This window comes from Sylvia atricapilla, chromosome 1 (assembly GCF_009819655.1).
Source record: "Sylvia atricapilla isolate bSylAtr1 chromosome 1, bSylAtr1.pri, whole genome shotgun sequence".
Lineage (NCBI taxonomy): Eukaryota > Metazoa > Chordata > Aves > Passeriformes > Sylviidae > Sylvia > Sylvia atricapilla.
Window position 1 is genome coordinate 86,887,796 of NC_089140.1, and position 14,476 is coordinate 86,902,271.

Consider the following 14,476-nt stretch of genomic DNA (forward strand, 5'->3'; position numbering starts at 1 on the left):
GAACTATACAATATTTAGGACATGTAACTCGTAAACTATTTTGAAGAAACAGTTGAGACCGAGTGGATAGGTTGGTGCTGTATCACTATAAAGCTTTATCTGAGATGGGTGTTGAACAGACCTCCTTATTTAATAAAAACACTATTATGTGCACAATAAAATGACTAAAAAACACATACAAGAGCTAAGGAGTTCTCACAGAAATAGATGTGCTTTGGCTTGCCTGATTAGAAATGCATTTGGTTTGGTTCTAACTTAAAAGGAATTCTGAGCATCTTGGAAAACTTGCCTCAATTAAAAATAAAATCATAATTATGTTACTAGTGTCAATTGTTAAACACCCCCCAACACACACACACACACATTGTATATGAACTGAACAGGTTTGACCCCTTCAGAGAACTAAGGAGGGACCAGCTAAAACTGACTCTCCTGTAGGAAATACTTCAAGGCGACTGCTCCCAGAACGGCGAGAGGGATGGAAAGTGGAACATCAGCCATATCTCATTCCAAAAGGCGAGCAGTCATGCAGGGAGGATTTGATCACTTTTGCTTTATAGTCAATAGAATGATCTAAAACTCTGCTCAGGCACTAAACAACCATTTCCAGTTCAGAGAGCAGGCCATAATGGAAGTCATTTGAATTACCTACAGGTGCCCAATGGGAGCTTTTGTAGGGTCTGGGCATGTGGCTGTGGTACTGCAGGCACTGCAGCAAATTGCCAGGTGTCAGCAGAGCCACAGTTACCCTGGGAGGCTGTGTCCTTCCCTTTCCCACAGAAAATGTAAGAACAGTGAAGTATGGATTCTCTCAGTGACTCCACTTACACACAGGGACAGCAGACCCAGCTTTGCCTCCAGCACACCTGTTATGTCACCAGATTAACTGCTTGCCTTTGTGGCTGATTCTGAAAAGCCCATAATTCAAATCAAACTCAGTTCTCTTTAGGTTAATGGCATTTTATTTCAAAATATATTAACCATTCTGTGCTTACAAAGGACTGCTGTGTGAATACAATATCAAGTTAAAAGCTTCTTAAACCTGCTACAAAACCCATTTTTATTAGGATGAGAACTGGTGCATACAATCAAATTTATTTAGTTTAAACACCCCTGCAGTCTACACAAGTAGTTTTCAACCTTAACTTACACATTTTATTGGGCCACCAATGGACATAGGGGTTATATTGTCAGAATTATACATGCAAAACCAGGTAGTGTACCGAACCTGATTACAAAAACATTGGTTTTGAAAACAGTTCCATTCTGAAGATGTATCACATATACAGACAAAATTTGTGTCAACACACAATGGAAGTTATTGCTCCAAATCCCCATGGGGCCTGGTAGGAACACACACTTTAGAACAACCTGTGCTCTGTAATGCAAAACATCTGCTGTTAGGTTTGAGTAGGGTGTAGCCAGTCTTAAGATAGGATGTTAAAAGTTTCTCTGGATTTGGTTTGGTGAAATTTCCCCAGGGGGAAAAACCACCCAGCCTTCCCATCTCTTTTGACTGAAACATCAAATGCTAGCTAGCATATATATATATATATATATATATATGTATATAGGTAAGCACCTAACGACTGATATAAAAAATTGGTATCCAACCATCACAGGGCACAGAAAATCTGTTTTTAAAGGCAACAATCTGAACAAATTGAATGCTTGCCAAATATACTCATGATGACAGATGACAAGCTGAAAACACTGATCTACACAGACAGTAGATTATGAACAGCACAAAAGTAGTTTTTATTGATACCTGAGAAAGACTCAGGTTTAGGCCAAGACTGGCAGGAAGAGTAGTAAATACTGGGATTTTGTTTTTCTGACCTTATAGCCTATATGCCAGTCCTTAAGCCAAATAAACTTTTGTAGCATGGCTACTTTTTGACTCTGTGATGTTTCTTACATTTAATCTACACAAATACCATGAAACATTTGTTTGACTTTAGGGCCTCATTGGATCACTATACAAGACACTCTAGCTGGTAAAAAGTGAGGTTAGGAGAAGAAATCAACTTTTTGCTTTTAAAACATCACTCTAAAAATTCTTCATATATATATTTATATATATGCTAGAGCACTCACTCTGATTCATTAGCTTGCAGATTCACCCTGCTGCAAGCAAATCTGCCCTGCTTCTCATTCAAACCTGTCTTTGGTGTCACCAAATAGTATTTATATTAAAAAATTAATCTTCAATTCAATGCAACATGAATTATATTTGTCCAAGTCCATCCATATGCAGAGCAGATCAAGGATGCATTTACTTCCAATTAGCACTTCCCTCCTGAATTGGACATACTATTTCAGTATGGACACTCAAACCATGCCTTTAGGTCCTGGAATCAATTCCCAAAAGCGGATAGAAGCAATACTCTCATGTACTAAACCATATTCCAAACAAGATACCAGAGGAGGTGTGGACGAGTTTAGGAGCCTGGGGAACTGAAGATTTATTTCATGACCTATTAATTTTGGCAGTTTTTTAGAGGATGTGTGCAAATACTTCCAGGAACAGCAATCTCTCAGCAAAGCATTACTAGCAGCATTCCCCTACTTTATATGAACTACAATAAAACAGTGGTAGTCACACTACCAGGATTTGCTTAGCTCTTCCTCAGTATCAAGTAAACATGAACTGTAGAAAATGTTGCTTGTTTCCATTATATACAGGCACTACTTTGTTCTCAGGTATCTCAAAAAAACCCAAAACAAAACAAAAAACCCACACAAAAAACCCCACCAAACAAAAAAGGATAGGACAAAATTTCAGTTGAAGTCTGAATAGAACAGAGACTCCCAAAATTTATATAACACTGCATATCAATATATACATTTACAAACCCAATGTAGAATCCCTGAATATGTTTATGACTTCTGGCATTGTTGGTTGTTTCAAAACAGCAAATTAATTTTTCACATTTTTTTTTTCCTTATTTCCAATTTTATCACTTAAAAGCTATTTTGGCAAATTTTACCTTAGTAAAACTGACAGATAGGTCAAAGATCAAGCCTCCCTGAAGTTTTGTAAGAGTTTTAAGTGATTCTAGTTTTGTACAAATAGGGATAATAAGAAAATTGTCGAAGTTTGCTTCAGCAAAAAGTGTAGGAAATAACACTAAGAAGGACAAGTCAATACAGAGTTTATAAAGATGCATCCATGGATTTAAGAGATGTCAGCTGGCACTCAATAAAATTACCTGGCAAATCAATTTTCTCTTGTAAAATTGCAAACTTCAAGGCAAGCAACTGCATCTCTAGAAGAATGCTACCTCTGCTATTAAACCTCATGAATGCCACCTCCAACCCCAACACCCTTGAGTACCTTCAAAGGCAATGACAGCCATTTCCAGAGGTAGCATCCATTAAGGCGGGACTATGTACAGTGACAAATTTAAGTCAATACAATATAAACACAATGCTGGAATCAAGGCAGCTGTGAAAATACCCACTACCAATGATGCAAAGCTTGGGAATCTCAGTAGAATAGCGGTATTTTTCCATCCTCAGTGCATCAGGTCCATTGGAAAGGCAACACTCTGCAGTACTCCTAGGGATCAGCAGCATAGCAATTCAGCTGCTGCTTTTACTAGGGAACAATTTCATCCAGTTTTGTTTTTTCAGGCTTTCTGAAAAACAATGTTTAACATTGCAGCTATACACCTATTTCAAAAGTTATGCTTATACCCACAATGGATAACACTGGAGATAGCATCTAATTTTCCCTCAACAATGCTTTTTTCTTAATTAATCACATTATGAATTTCCTATTCCAATAATCACTGACAAAGTACACATCCACTATATCCTCCTCCCCTGTGTCTTTAAGAGAAGCCACATAGAGCTTGAAATCAGACAAGCTTAAGTGTACCACAGATAACATGCCCACAAACACAACACTGGGCATGGAAAACAATATCATGTGGGTATCAACTTCTGAAAAATGTGCATCATATGTATTATTATAATGTTAAATGGGTTTTTTTTTAAGCAGCCTTTCAAAATAAGTCATTTCTGCTCCTCACTGGTCATGGTGCACCTGTGCTGAAAGCCACCATATTGTAGTAAGGCTGGCAGAATGAATGTGTGCCAGATTCTTGCCCATTGCAGTTTGCTCCTTCATGGATCCAATTCAGTCAGTATTTACAGTGACCTGGAGCTCACATGCTGGGCTGTGAACTGGCACACAGTCACTTCTGCCAGCTCTGCTACAGCAGCGGTCAGCCAAGGTACAGAAAGGAAAGGCTAACTCAGACTCTGAGTGTCAGAAACAGCACCAGCCCTTTGGCACTACAGTTAACTGCAACAAGCCTAATTTCCCCAAGGAGAGTGATAAAAAACAGCACACTTGAATTTCACAATACCGTAAGACCACATTGTCTTGCATTACTATGAGCATTCCCTTCTGAACTCTAAATTATTGAACACTAAATGTACTAAATACACTTAGTAAGTACCTGCTCTTGGAATAACTGTTCACAGTAAAGCTAAAGGCCATCAACTTCTTGCCTACAAGCATTACAGAAAAGATGGTCTCTCCTAAGACAACTGCACTGCACAGAGTGGTGGGCCTTTTTTTGTTGGTTACTTGTTGCTGTGGGACCTTGGAGGGGGGAGTGGGTTGAGTTGGTTTTTTTGAAAGCTACAATCCATGTGCTAAAAACTTATCCCACTGAACTGCTGGTTGTTTTTGCAGATGAGGCAATATAACCACAAACTGTCCCTTTTCAAAGACCAGAAGTCAAAACAATCAGTTTGATTATTTTCACATTAATGTGAGACTGATCTAAACAAAACTGTTCTTACGAAGGCTGAGTCTGCTCAGAAAATAATACAGATTGCTAAATACCCAGTGACAAGCTCTTTCTTCTATATCTGCTGGTAATTAGACACTTGCTAAACACAAACCCCAAATAATCAAAGTATGCCCTTTCATAAGGTGGTATTTTGTGGGTTTGGGTTTTTTTGTGTTTTTTTTTTCTAAACATGGTGAAAATTAGCAAATATTTTCTATTCCATGAAGGTGCCATTTCAAGTTTTGTTCCTCATTTTTCTTTTCTTTTTGGTAGTGTATGTTACTGCACCATTACTGAACCATACAGTTGGCTCCTCAGTCAGGTACAGCACACAGCATGAGCTCCTGAAGCTACACTGACTGAGTAAGGATGCCATATGGATGGTTCTTCATGAATTTGGAACAGAAAGCATCAAAATGAAGCCTCATTTCAAAGGAGGACAAACTGAACAAGACTCCATCAGATGTGAATTCTTGATATAAAATGATTTCATGTTGGAAAAGGAACATTTCCAAACAGCAATGTATCTTCTCAGGTGATTTTCTCATTTGCATTACTGAAGTTAACGGTGTCTCAGTCATGGTTTTAATCTTCATAGCAGAGGTCCTTCTTTGATCTAAGGCAATTGGTTGAAGGGGAAGAAGAAAACTTAAAACCAAACAAAATAATGCTTTTTAATGACTCTTTAAAATTACTAAGTCGAGTACCACAGAAATATGAAAGACTGTCTCAGAAAATGGGATAGCAAATGTGGACAATAAATGTCTTGACCAGTGAGCAAAGGGGTGCTTTAAATGCTGTCTACAAGAAGCTATGACAAGAACATAACAATTCAGTGCAAAACTGTGAACTAAAAAAATAGTAATACAATAAAGAAGTTGCCTAATTATCATGGTGGTCTCATTCCAGCTCGTTAGAAATCTGCAGGAGTGTTTTAGGAAAGCCTCAGGTTTTACCACATCCTCCACCACAGCCAGCAACGATTATAAAAATGTGTTTCACTTGAGCTTTTTCATAAGCCACAAAACCAAGGAGATAAAACAGATATTTGACTCAAGCAACACATTTTTCTTATGCAGTTAGTTGAAAGTGATGTGTAGATCTTTCAGAATTTAAAATATTAAATGGGATGTTTCCATATTTTGATAAACCTGAGTCAACCTACTAAATTAAGCCCAAGTCTGTCCCTCAAGCACACACCTGCAAGTGTGCACAAACAGCATACTCAACACCTCTCACTTAAAACACACAACTTCATCAGTAAAATTGCAGCAGCTTATTTTGAGAATCTGTTGAGCAGACTATTTGTGTCTTGTTAGGCAGCCTGTTTATTGCAAACCTGTGGCAGGACTTTCTTCTTTACTCAGTATCAGAGTACTCTTTCCAATCACTTCCTACGGCAGTGTATTTTTCAAAACAATGTAAAAACACATACAATATCATAGAAAGAACCTTCCAAATCTGTCAGCACTCCTAGAACTCAAGTAAAACAAACATCTCAGTTATTGCAAGCTGTCTGTGCACACATCTTAGATACCCCTATCCCTGGAAAAGATCCCTTTGTGTCAAGCATTGAATTACTGTCAAAAATAAATACAAGGCATGCCTCTATTTTGGACAACTCATTATCAATCAAACTCTGAAATCAATTCAACTTACTGGAAACTGAATGGTGGTTCTTTGGTTAAGCAAGTGCATCTGCTACTTTGTATCTAGGGCCTCATTTGATTTGTGGAAAAGCTGTGCAAGTATGAAATATTTACCAAAAACCCCCACTTCCCATTTACAAAAAGGATCTATTTATAAAGACCCATTGTGTCAAAATGTTTTGACAATCAATACAATAGGCCTTAAATGTCACCAAAGCCGCATTTTAAGCAAAATTACATATAGAAGAAAAACACTAGAGGATTTGATGCTGTGACCTAGGCAATACATCATTTCAAAAATTCAGGATCTTTGTTTATTAGTAAGATATACCTTAATATTTTAAGATATATTGTATATCTCAAATATTTGGCCAGATGCTTACAGGGTTAAAAAGCCCCAGCTGAACTATGCCAAAACCCATGCTCTTTCCCCTTTCTTTCTGGTAGTAAAATTTGTTTAAAGAGTGAATTAAACTCAGCCACAGCATTTGAAAACCAACATTAAACAATCCCCATTAAACTTCCAATTACTGGAAGGAGATGCGACCATCCTACATTACTACTGTCTGAAAACACTTAAGGCCTTTAATTAAATTTAGTTGACAAGATGACTCCACTGGGAGGGTGGATAAACAGCAAAATATTATCAGATTTTGCTGCAAATGGGGGTAAGATTAAACTATTTAAACAAGTCCTATGTCAGTAAGAGAAAAACCCACATTTAACAGTTTGCATTTCTATTAATATCAGGAAGGTATTAAAAATACTAGTCTCCGACAACATTAAATTTCAGTGCATGTAAGAGAATAATATTTAAGTGTTATTATGAGTTACAGATGATGGTTGAAGCTTATGAAGAAATACCTTTAGGAGGACCAAACTATTATATTATACTTTCATTTCACAATGAGTGGTTTGCCCTTCTTTTGCCACCAGATTGACTAAAAATAAATATTTTGGAATTACAGCTTTCTTTAAAGCTACTACAGTTTAATAAGACAAATAACCCAATAAATAAAAGCCAAGTTAGTAATTTCAGTAGATAAGATAATGACTCCAGTGGAAGTACCTGTCTTCTTAACTATTCTTTTGATAAGACAAAAGGTCTTCAAAGTCTTCAACAAGGCAGCTGACCGTCTGTTGGTATGCAAAGCTGTGAGAAGGAGACATTCTCTCTTGAAGAGGCAAAGTGCACAATCATGTAAGGCCAGCAGATGTTCTAATGCTTTCTCCTAAAACCCAGTCTATGCTTCCCTGTGAGCTGCCCCCAGGCACAGCTGGGAAGGGACAGAAGGCCATGGCTGTTGTGAACCCAAGACAGAAGACAGCAATTCCCTCATGTTGCAGTGGTACAGCCCAGCACCTCCATCACTCTGCAGACATTTTCATCTCCTCAGGACTCTCTCTAGGTGACCTAGGAGGTGGGGGAAGAAAAGTGAAAAGTAAGACACAAATCTGCCCAGTGATTCCAAACAATTGTTTCCCATAAAATAAGAGAACCAAACACACATGAAGATTTTCGTGTACTTGGAAGCTCAATCTGTGTCATGCACAGCAACTGGAATGTAACTTTTACAAGCCAGAGACTACAGACAGGTCCAATTAGTGGGTTTTCTCCTAAATTACCCAGATGAAAGAAGACAGGACTATTCATGTAAATAAGGTAAAGAATTATTTCTGACAAGCAGAGAATCCTCTTCAAGATATATGCATAATGAACTAACCTATACAGTTTAACAAGACAGTAGAAACATTGAAATAGCTCCTGTTGTTAATATTGTCACAATGTGATTTACAATTCTAAGTAGTTATTAAATTATGAGTTTATTCCTAACTGTATAATTATTATTATCCCATTCCTAACTGTACAGTTTAAAGATGCATTTCTATATTCAATAATTTTGTAACTTCAACAATTACATTACTAAGGACCATACTTTTAATGGAAAAATGGCATATAATGATATAACATTTTAAAAAAATCTTGGTATGTTTGTATTTTGCAGTATTGTACATTAGGACATAAAAATGAGTATTTTGGGGCAGACCCCTTTTTAAGGGCAATGAACTCTTAATATATACATGAGTAATAGTTTAAAAATAATGTTTAATCATCTCCTAGCACAACAGCAACGTATAAATTATAGGACACATACAAATATAGGACAACATACAAATTATGTGTATTATCAGCAAATTTTTTTAAATGAGCCTTCTGTAAGAGGCTGAGAGACATTAAACAAACACTTCCAGTATACATATTCCAGTGAGTGTTTTACTTAGCCATACTTTTTATTTCTAAAATATGGGACAGCTGAATACTCTTCAAATACTGCAATAATCATGCAGATATGAGTATACACTCTTATATAAAGCCCAGGCACACATACCCTACACCTGTGCATATGTACACTGATGTGTGTGAAAACATAATTCATACAAGTAAGACATTCATAGCTCACCGGTAAATCTGTAATGGCCATGTTGCTTGTGATGGAGTGGGCACAGAATTTGTTGGACTCACCAACATGGCACTATATATATTGGAAGCAACCACAAGTATGCAAAGTAGAATTGGTCCTATGATGGCCCCTTCCAGTCCCAGGTAATATGCTCCACCAGCTACTGCAAGGCCTGTCAGGTAGGGGTGACCACCTCTGCCACAAAAACAATAAAATCAAAATAAGAATAACAAACACAGCATTATCAATTACAAAATGTGAATCAATACTGAAGTTTTATTAAGCTTAGGAAATGACAGAGCTACCTACAGCTACCCATTATTTACACTACAAACTGTGGTCTGAATGACTGCACAAAGGTTCCAAGCTGTACTCTGTGCAGTTTCCACACAATAGATCAAACACTATTGTAGCACGGAACGCTGGCAAGATCCACAGTGAGTACTTCACAGACACCTGTCGAAGAATGTTTGAAAGACCTAATGGCAAACACACTTCCATTTTGAGAATGAGAATATAGTTGGTTACACAGACTGTTAATGCTTTATGGTCAAGAACTGCTGAAGTTTAACAAATTCAGCAACATGTCCTAATAGGACCTCTGAGCAAAGCCATTCATGATGATAGTAACTTGCAATGCATCTTTCAAAGAATAGTTAGCATACAGTCTTTAAAGAAATAGCCATGTCTTCTCATTTTGTTATAAAAAAGCCTACCAGACTTTGCTATCATTAGCTTTTAACTTTTTCAGATGAAAAACAAATCCAAATTTTGATGAACATTCTAATATTTACTGGAAAGTTGGAGCCAGAAGAACTTTTTGATAAGAGCTCTTATGGCAGCAAGTAAATCATGCCTTTTTATTTTCTGTCTCAGACTCACATTTTGCACCTGTATTCAGCTGCAAAATGTGAATCCTACCAACAGCATTTACACAAAATCTGCTCATCATTCTTCATTCTTTATGCCTAAAATAATGACAGTAATATGGAATTGTAGAAGAAAAACTACAGTTGAAACTTGGCAGACAATTATCAGGAAGTTCCTCTAAATTCTGCGTGCAATACATAGAAAATACCAGCTAGTCAGTTCAGAGATCCAGCAGTTCCTGGGGTTTTTACAATGGTCCTGATTTCTACTGAATTACCAAATTTTAAGTCTTTGCCTTTATCGTAACTGTGTGCAAAATGAGGCCATGAAACATGACCTATTAAATCATACCCACCTCAATCACAACTCACCTAGACCTTAACCTACTGGGAGGAGACCAGACTGCTTTCCCAAGGGGACAAATGTGACCTGAAGTTTTATGTTTCTCCAACAACAGACACTATTAATTTCTAAACCTTTAGAAACTTCAGTTTTTTTCCAACGTTTGCTTCAGTTTAAACATTATTTTGGCTAGTTTTCTAAATTAAACAACAGATCACCTGATGAAATAGTACAAAGGTAATCCATTTAAAACCCCTGCAAAACCTAATTATAGCTATTTCAAATAGGTTTAATCTAATCTGGAAGACGTTATGATGCTTATTGTTCAATTCATTGGGAAGAACACAGTTTTCCTTCACTGTCAGAAAATCTGTTTCTGTCCCATACATTTTCTGGACAGTAAACAGAGTTTGCATCCACTACAGTCCAAAAAAATGTATTCTAGTAAGCAGAAGAATTATTTGTATGTAAATAGCTACTTGCCTTAAATTTATCTGTGATTTATTGATAAAAAAAATGTAATTTGATTATACTTTCCTTGTTAGCTTTCATTAATGCAAAATAACTAGAATCACAGTCTATGAAAATCAGTATTAACGTTAAGCATATTAATATTGGGCATATTATCATTAGGTACTCTCTGTTCAGTGTCATTATATTTAGTAAATAAAACCACTAATTTCTAACAACACAGAACTGAACCACTTTATGTCCGTATTCTACAGTAACTCTATTATTTTTTGGTCCCTAAATAGCTCATGGTTTTATCTGCTCTGCAGCATCATCTGGCATTAGGACATAAAAAGGAAATGCTACACACCCTTAGTCAATAATTTGATAAATAAAAAACATACACCAATTCTAACATTCCCAACTGAAAGAGTTCACTTTGCCAACGTTGAGTTCAAGACCTCTGAAGTGTCAAAGTTCACCGAAAAGAGGTCTGGGAAAATGAGGGCACTTACACCAGTAAAACTGCTTACTATGAGGGTATTCCTGTGCTTGAAGATACTGCTTTGCACACTTCAGAAAAATTAATGCCTTTAATTAAAGGCATCAGTGATTGTCAATCATTTTAACAATGCTAATTTTAAAAAGTTTTCAATGTACTTACCCTGATATATCTGAATAAATTGCTGTATCTACAAAATAGGTTGGCAAGAGGTGAAAAACCAAGAGCAAAAGGGCTTTGCATCCCTGTCCTTGCACAAGCCACAAATCTAGGACTGCAGGGACTGCTGCCCAGTATGTCCCCAGAAATGGCACTGCTCCAAGGATCGCTGCTAATGCTAGAGCACACAGAAGCAGAAGTGAAAAAAAAGATCACAGAAACATATTTCACAAATATATTTACAGTTACATTCTGACACTTTTGCCACACCAGTAAGTCCCACTTCCACCAACTGTTATAAATAAAGCACTGAAGAAGTGCCACATGAGGCTCTTAGTGTTTTATAGCTGTGGTTCAGGAAAAAAGAAAATTACACCATTCCCCACACAGAAGAGCTTTAGCAAGTGACAGTCATAAGGAGTTAAGAGGCACCATTTTAGAAAAACTTTAAGTTATACCAATCATGTACATTTCTTACTGTGTAAGAAAGCAAAGGAACCCAAGTCTCACTCTAATTTAACTCCATCTCCTGTAGTCATCCATAATAGGAGAAAGCAGGCAAACATGAGATTTATGACTTACATATTTCTGTAGGCAAACATGTGCACACAGGTGCACACCCTTCTGCTTATAACAAAGACCTGCTGTAATCTAAAGCAATACAGATCTGTTACCACAGATCCTGGTGTAATCTAATGCACCAGAAATAAATATTATACAAAGCACAATTAGGTGGGGTATTTGACTTTGTTTTGTTTCATTAACCAAAAAGCAAAAACTTTTAAGATTTTGCATGCAGTTGGAAAAAAGAAGACTGATTACTTTTTAAGTAGATGTAGTGACAATCAAGGCCTTTAAGGAAGCTGCACTTTACTATACAGCCATTTTCCATAATACTGGGGTTTGTTGCTTCATAGCTTCTCCTTATGCTTTTTTGTACGCAAGCATTTTTCAATTACTATTATTATCATTCTTTTTAGAGATAAGAGGAACAGCAGAGAAGAAGGTTTTTCTCCAAGAAACTGTCCAGCCATTTCCAAAATTAAGATTAAATGGTATAAGAAAACCAGAGACTGGTAATACAGTCAGACAACGGTACTGAAAATAAGAAGCATTCCTCTATCATGCACTTCTATGATACCACATTATCCCTCATAAATAGGCATCTTGAAAGACCAGCACCTGTCAACTGTGAAAGAAACAGAAGCCAACATATGTAGAATAAAGTTAAAATCTGAAAACACTCGGACTGAATACAAGAGAGAAGGAACTGGATACAGCAAACAAAACAGAAAGAAGAGGTAAAACAGCTGGCAGAGAATGTGTTGTGAAAACAGAAAAATGCAAGGCACAAAGGTAAGACAGCAATCAGGGCCTTCTCTCCACCCTTCCCACAGCCACATTCTCCAAGACCAGACCTAAGCTTGGCAGCAGCACTTAATATTTCTGATTTTTTTACAATAAATAATTACATAGTATTATTTATAAATATAATTGCTCAAATTCTTACCAGATGGTATGAAGACTATGTTAATCCCAAATATAGTGTGAGTCAGCCAAGTGTAGAGTCCATAGAACCCAGCCATTTTCAGGGAAGCATCAAACACACCTCTAAAATGATCAAAGAAACTCTGTTAATTTTTATTAGCATGAGGATTCCAAGACCTATGAAGATATGCACGGAGTTTGCTTTCAATAATGAAAAGACATCAGTGCCACAAATAACACAACTCAAAATGTAACACTGAATCCCTTATACATCTGTTCCCTCTGAGAAGAATAAATATTCACCACATACCTAATTAAAAGCATTTAAACACAAAACCCAATAGGTTCCAGGGATAAATTCCTTGAAACGAACTGCTCAAGTATCAGACCACATTCTCAATCAAGAATAACCTTATTTCCCTCTTCTAAGCAGTACCATTCTATGTACAAACTACTTTTTCTTTCCTCTTTTTCATTTCATTCATGCATTTTCTCTATCTGCTTACATTTCTATACCTACTCTTTTTCACAGGATCACCCCAGCTTTTAGGTTGCTCACTAGGCTACATTATTAAAAACCAAATAATAAATCAGGTAACCTAATTCAATCCTGTTGGATCTACATCCGAAGTTCTCCTCTCTTAAGTTTCATGGTTTCATGAGACAGCAAACAGGCAACTAACTGCTGTGACATTTTTACAGCACTAGTGCACGTACACATGTGGAATATCCTATAACTGAACTGGAAATTCATGCCTTAGGTCTACAAAAACCATGATCTCAAACTGCTAAATCTCATTATTGTATTGTGTCAGTTTATCACCCATATTTGAGAAGTGAAGTCTCCTGAAATCACTATTTGAGCTTGGATCAAATTAACCAAGTCCCCCAACTCAGAACATTTACATCATTGAAGAAGTGGTGGCACATACACCCTCTTAGCAAAGAAAAATGTGAAGTTTCCCGATGTTAAGTTCCATTTATAACTCATGGTGATTGTGTCTTGGCAGTTTTGGGAACCCTGGCAGCAGGGCAAAGAGGACAGAAGACATACAACAGGGATCTCTGAAGGGCATAAAAACCCAGCCCTTTCTGGATCTAAAGTGTTTAACAGCACAGTTTCCTTCCTCCACTGAGTCCGTAAAGTCTTGTAGAAAAGCAATCTTCTGTGATACTAAACTACTAGGTAGAATCTTTTCTGAGGTACCAAAAAGAATTCCAAGATTCTCAGTTTTTGCTTCTTTGGCCACTATCTTCATTATTATTTCTGTAGGCAATGTGAATATTTTTGCCATTGTTTCCTACCTAAGGGCTCACTTTTAGATTTCTACATGACTTCAGAATAAAAATTATCTTATTTAAAATTCATTCACTGGAAGCTATGAGTGCATAATAAATCTGACACACCAACACGACTGTTCAAAATGTGAGATTCTCTTAACAGACTAACCAGAAACAACTGTTGTCAGCCATTTTCCTCTTCAAAAGAGCGAATGGGAAAATAGAGGAAAAAAAGCAAGCTTTAAAGAATGACCTGAAGTAAGAAGTCTAATCTTTGACAGCCAAGAATTATATGGCGCAAAAAGAAAGGCAGAGAACATTTACAAATATTTGGTGGCCTCAGTAAAAAAAAAAAAAAAAGCCTCAACACTTCTCAATTTAGATGAACTTTTATTATATTAAAATGGAAAGTCAGACCAAAATATACAAAATCTACAAATTTGGAAGAGTGACATACTCACTTGT

General features: G+C 36.7%; 1 protein-coding gene and 1 long non-coding RNA gene across 2 annotated transcripts in view; both read right to left on the reverse strand.

The window, feature by feature from the left end:
• Positions 1 to 2,076: 2,076 nt before the first annotated feature.
• Positions 2,077 to 5,195, reverse strand: LOC136366259 (uncharacterized). Its single transcript, XR_010744496.1, has 2 exons — positions 2,751 to 5,195; positions 2,077 to 2,707 (listed from the first exon to the last, which is right to left on the reverse strand). It is a non-coding gene; the product is annotated as an uncharacterized lncRNA (long non-coding RNA).
• A 268-nt stretch (positions 5,196 to 5,463) lies between these two features.
• The window catches only part of TMEM245 (transmembrane protein 245), a 73,700-nt gene continuing 64,687 nt past the window's right edge, over positions 5,464 to 14,476 (reverse strand). The window contains exons 15-18 of the mRNA XM_066327167.1: positions 12,753 to 12,853; positions 11,246 to 11,420; positions 8,920 to 9,114; positions 5,464 to 7,871 (exon numbers count right to left, since the gene is read on the reverse strand). Coding sequence (XP_066183264.1) covers positions 7,826 to 7,871; positions 8,920 to 9,114; positions 11,246 to 11,420; positions 12,753 to 12,853 — 517 coding nt within the window. The 3' untranslated portion in view covers positions 5,464 to 7,825. The remainder of the gene's footprint in view (positions 7,872 to 8,919; positions 9,115 to 11,245; positions 11,421 to 12,752; positions 12,854 to 14,476) is intronic.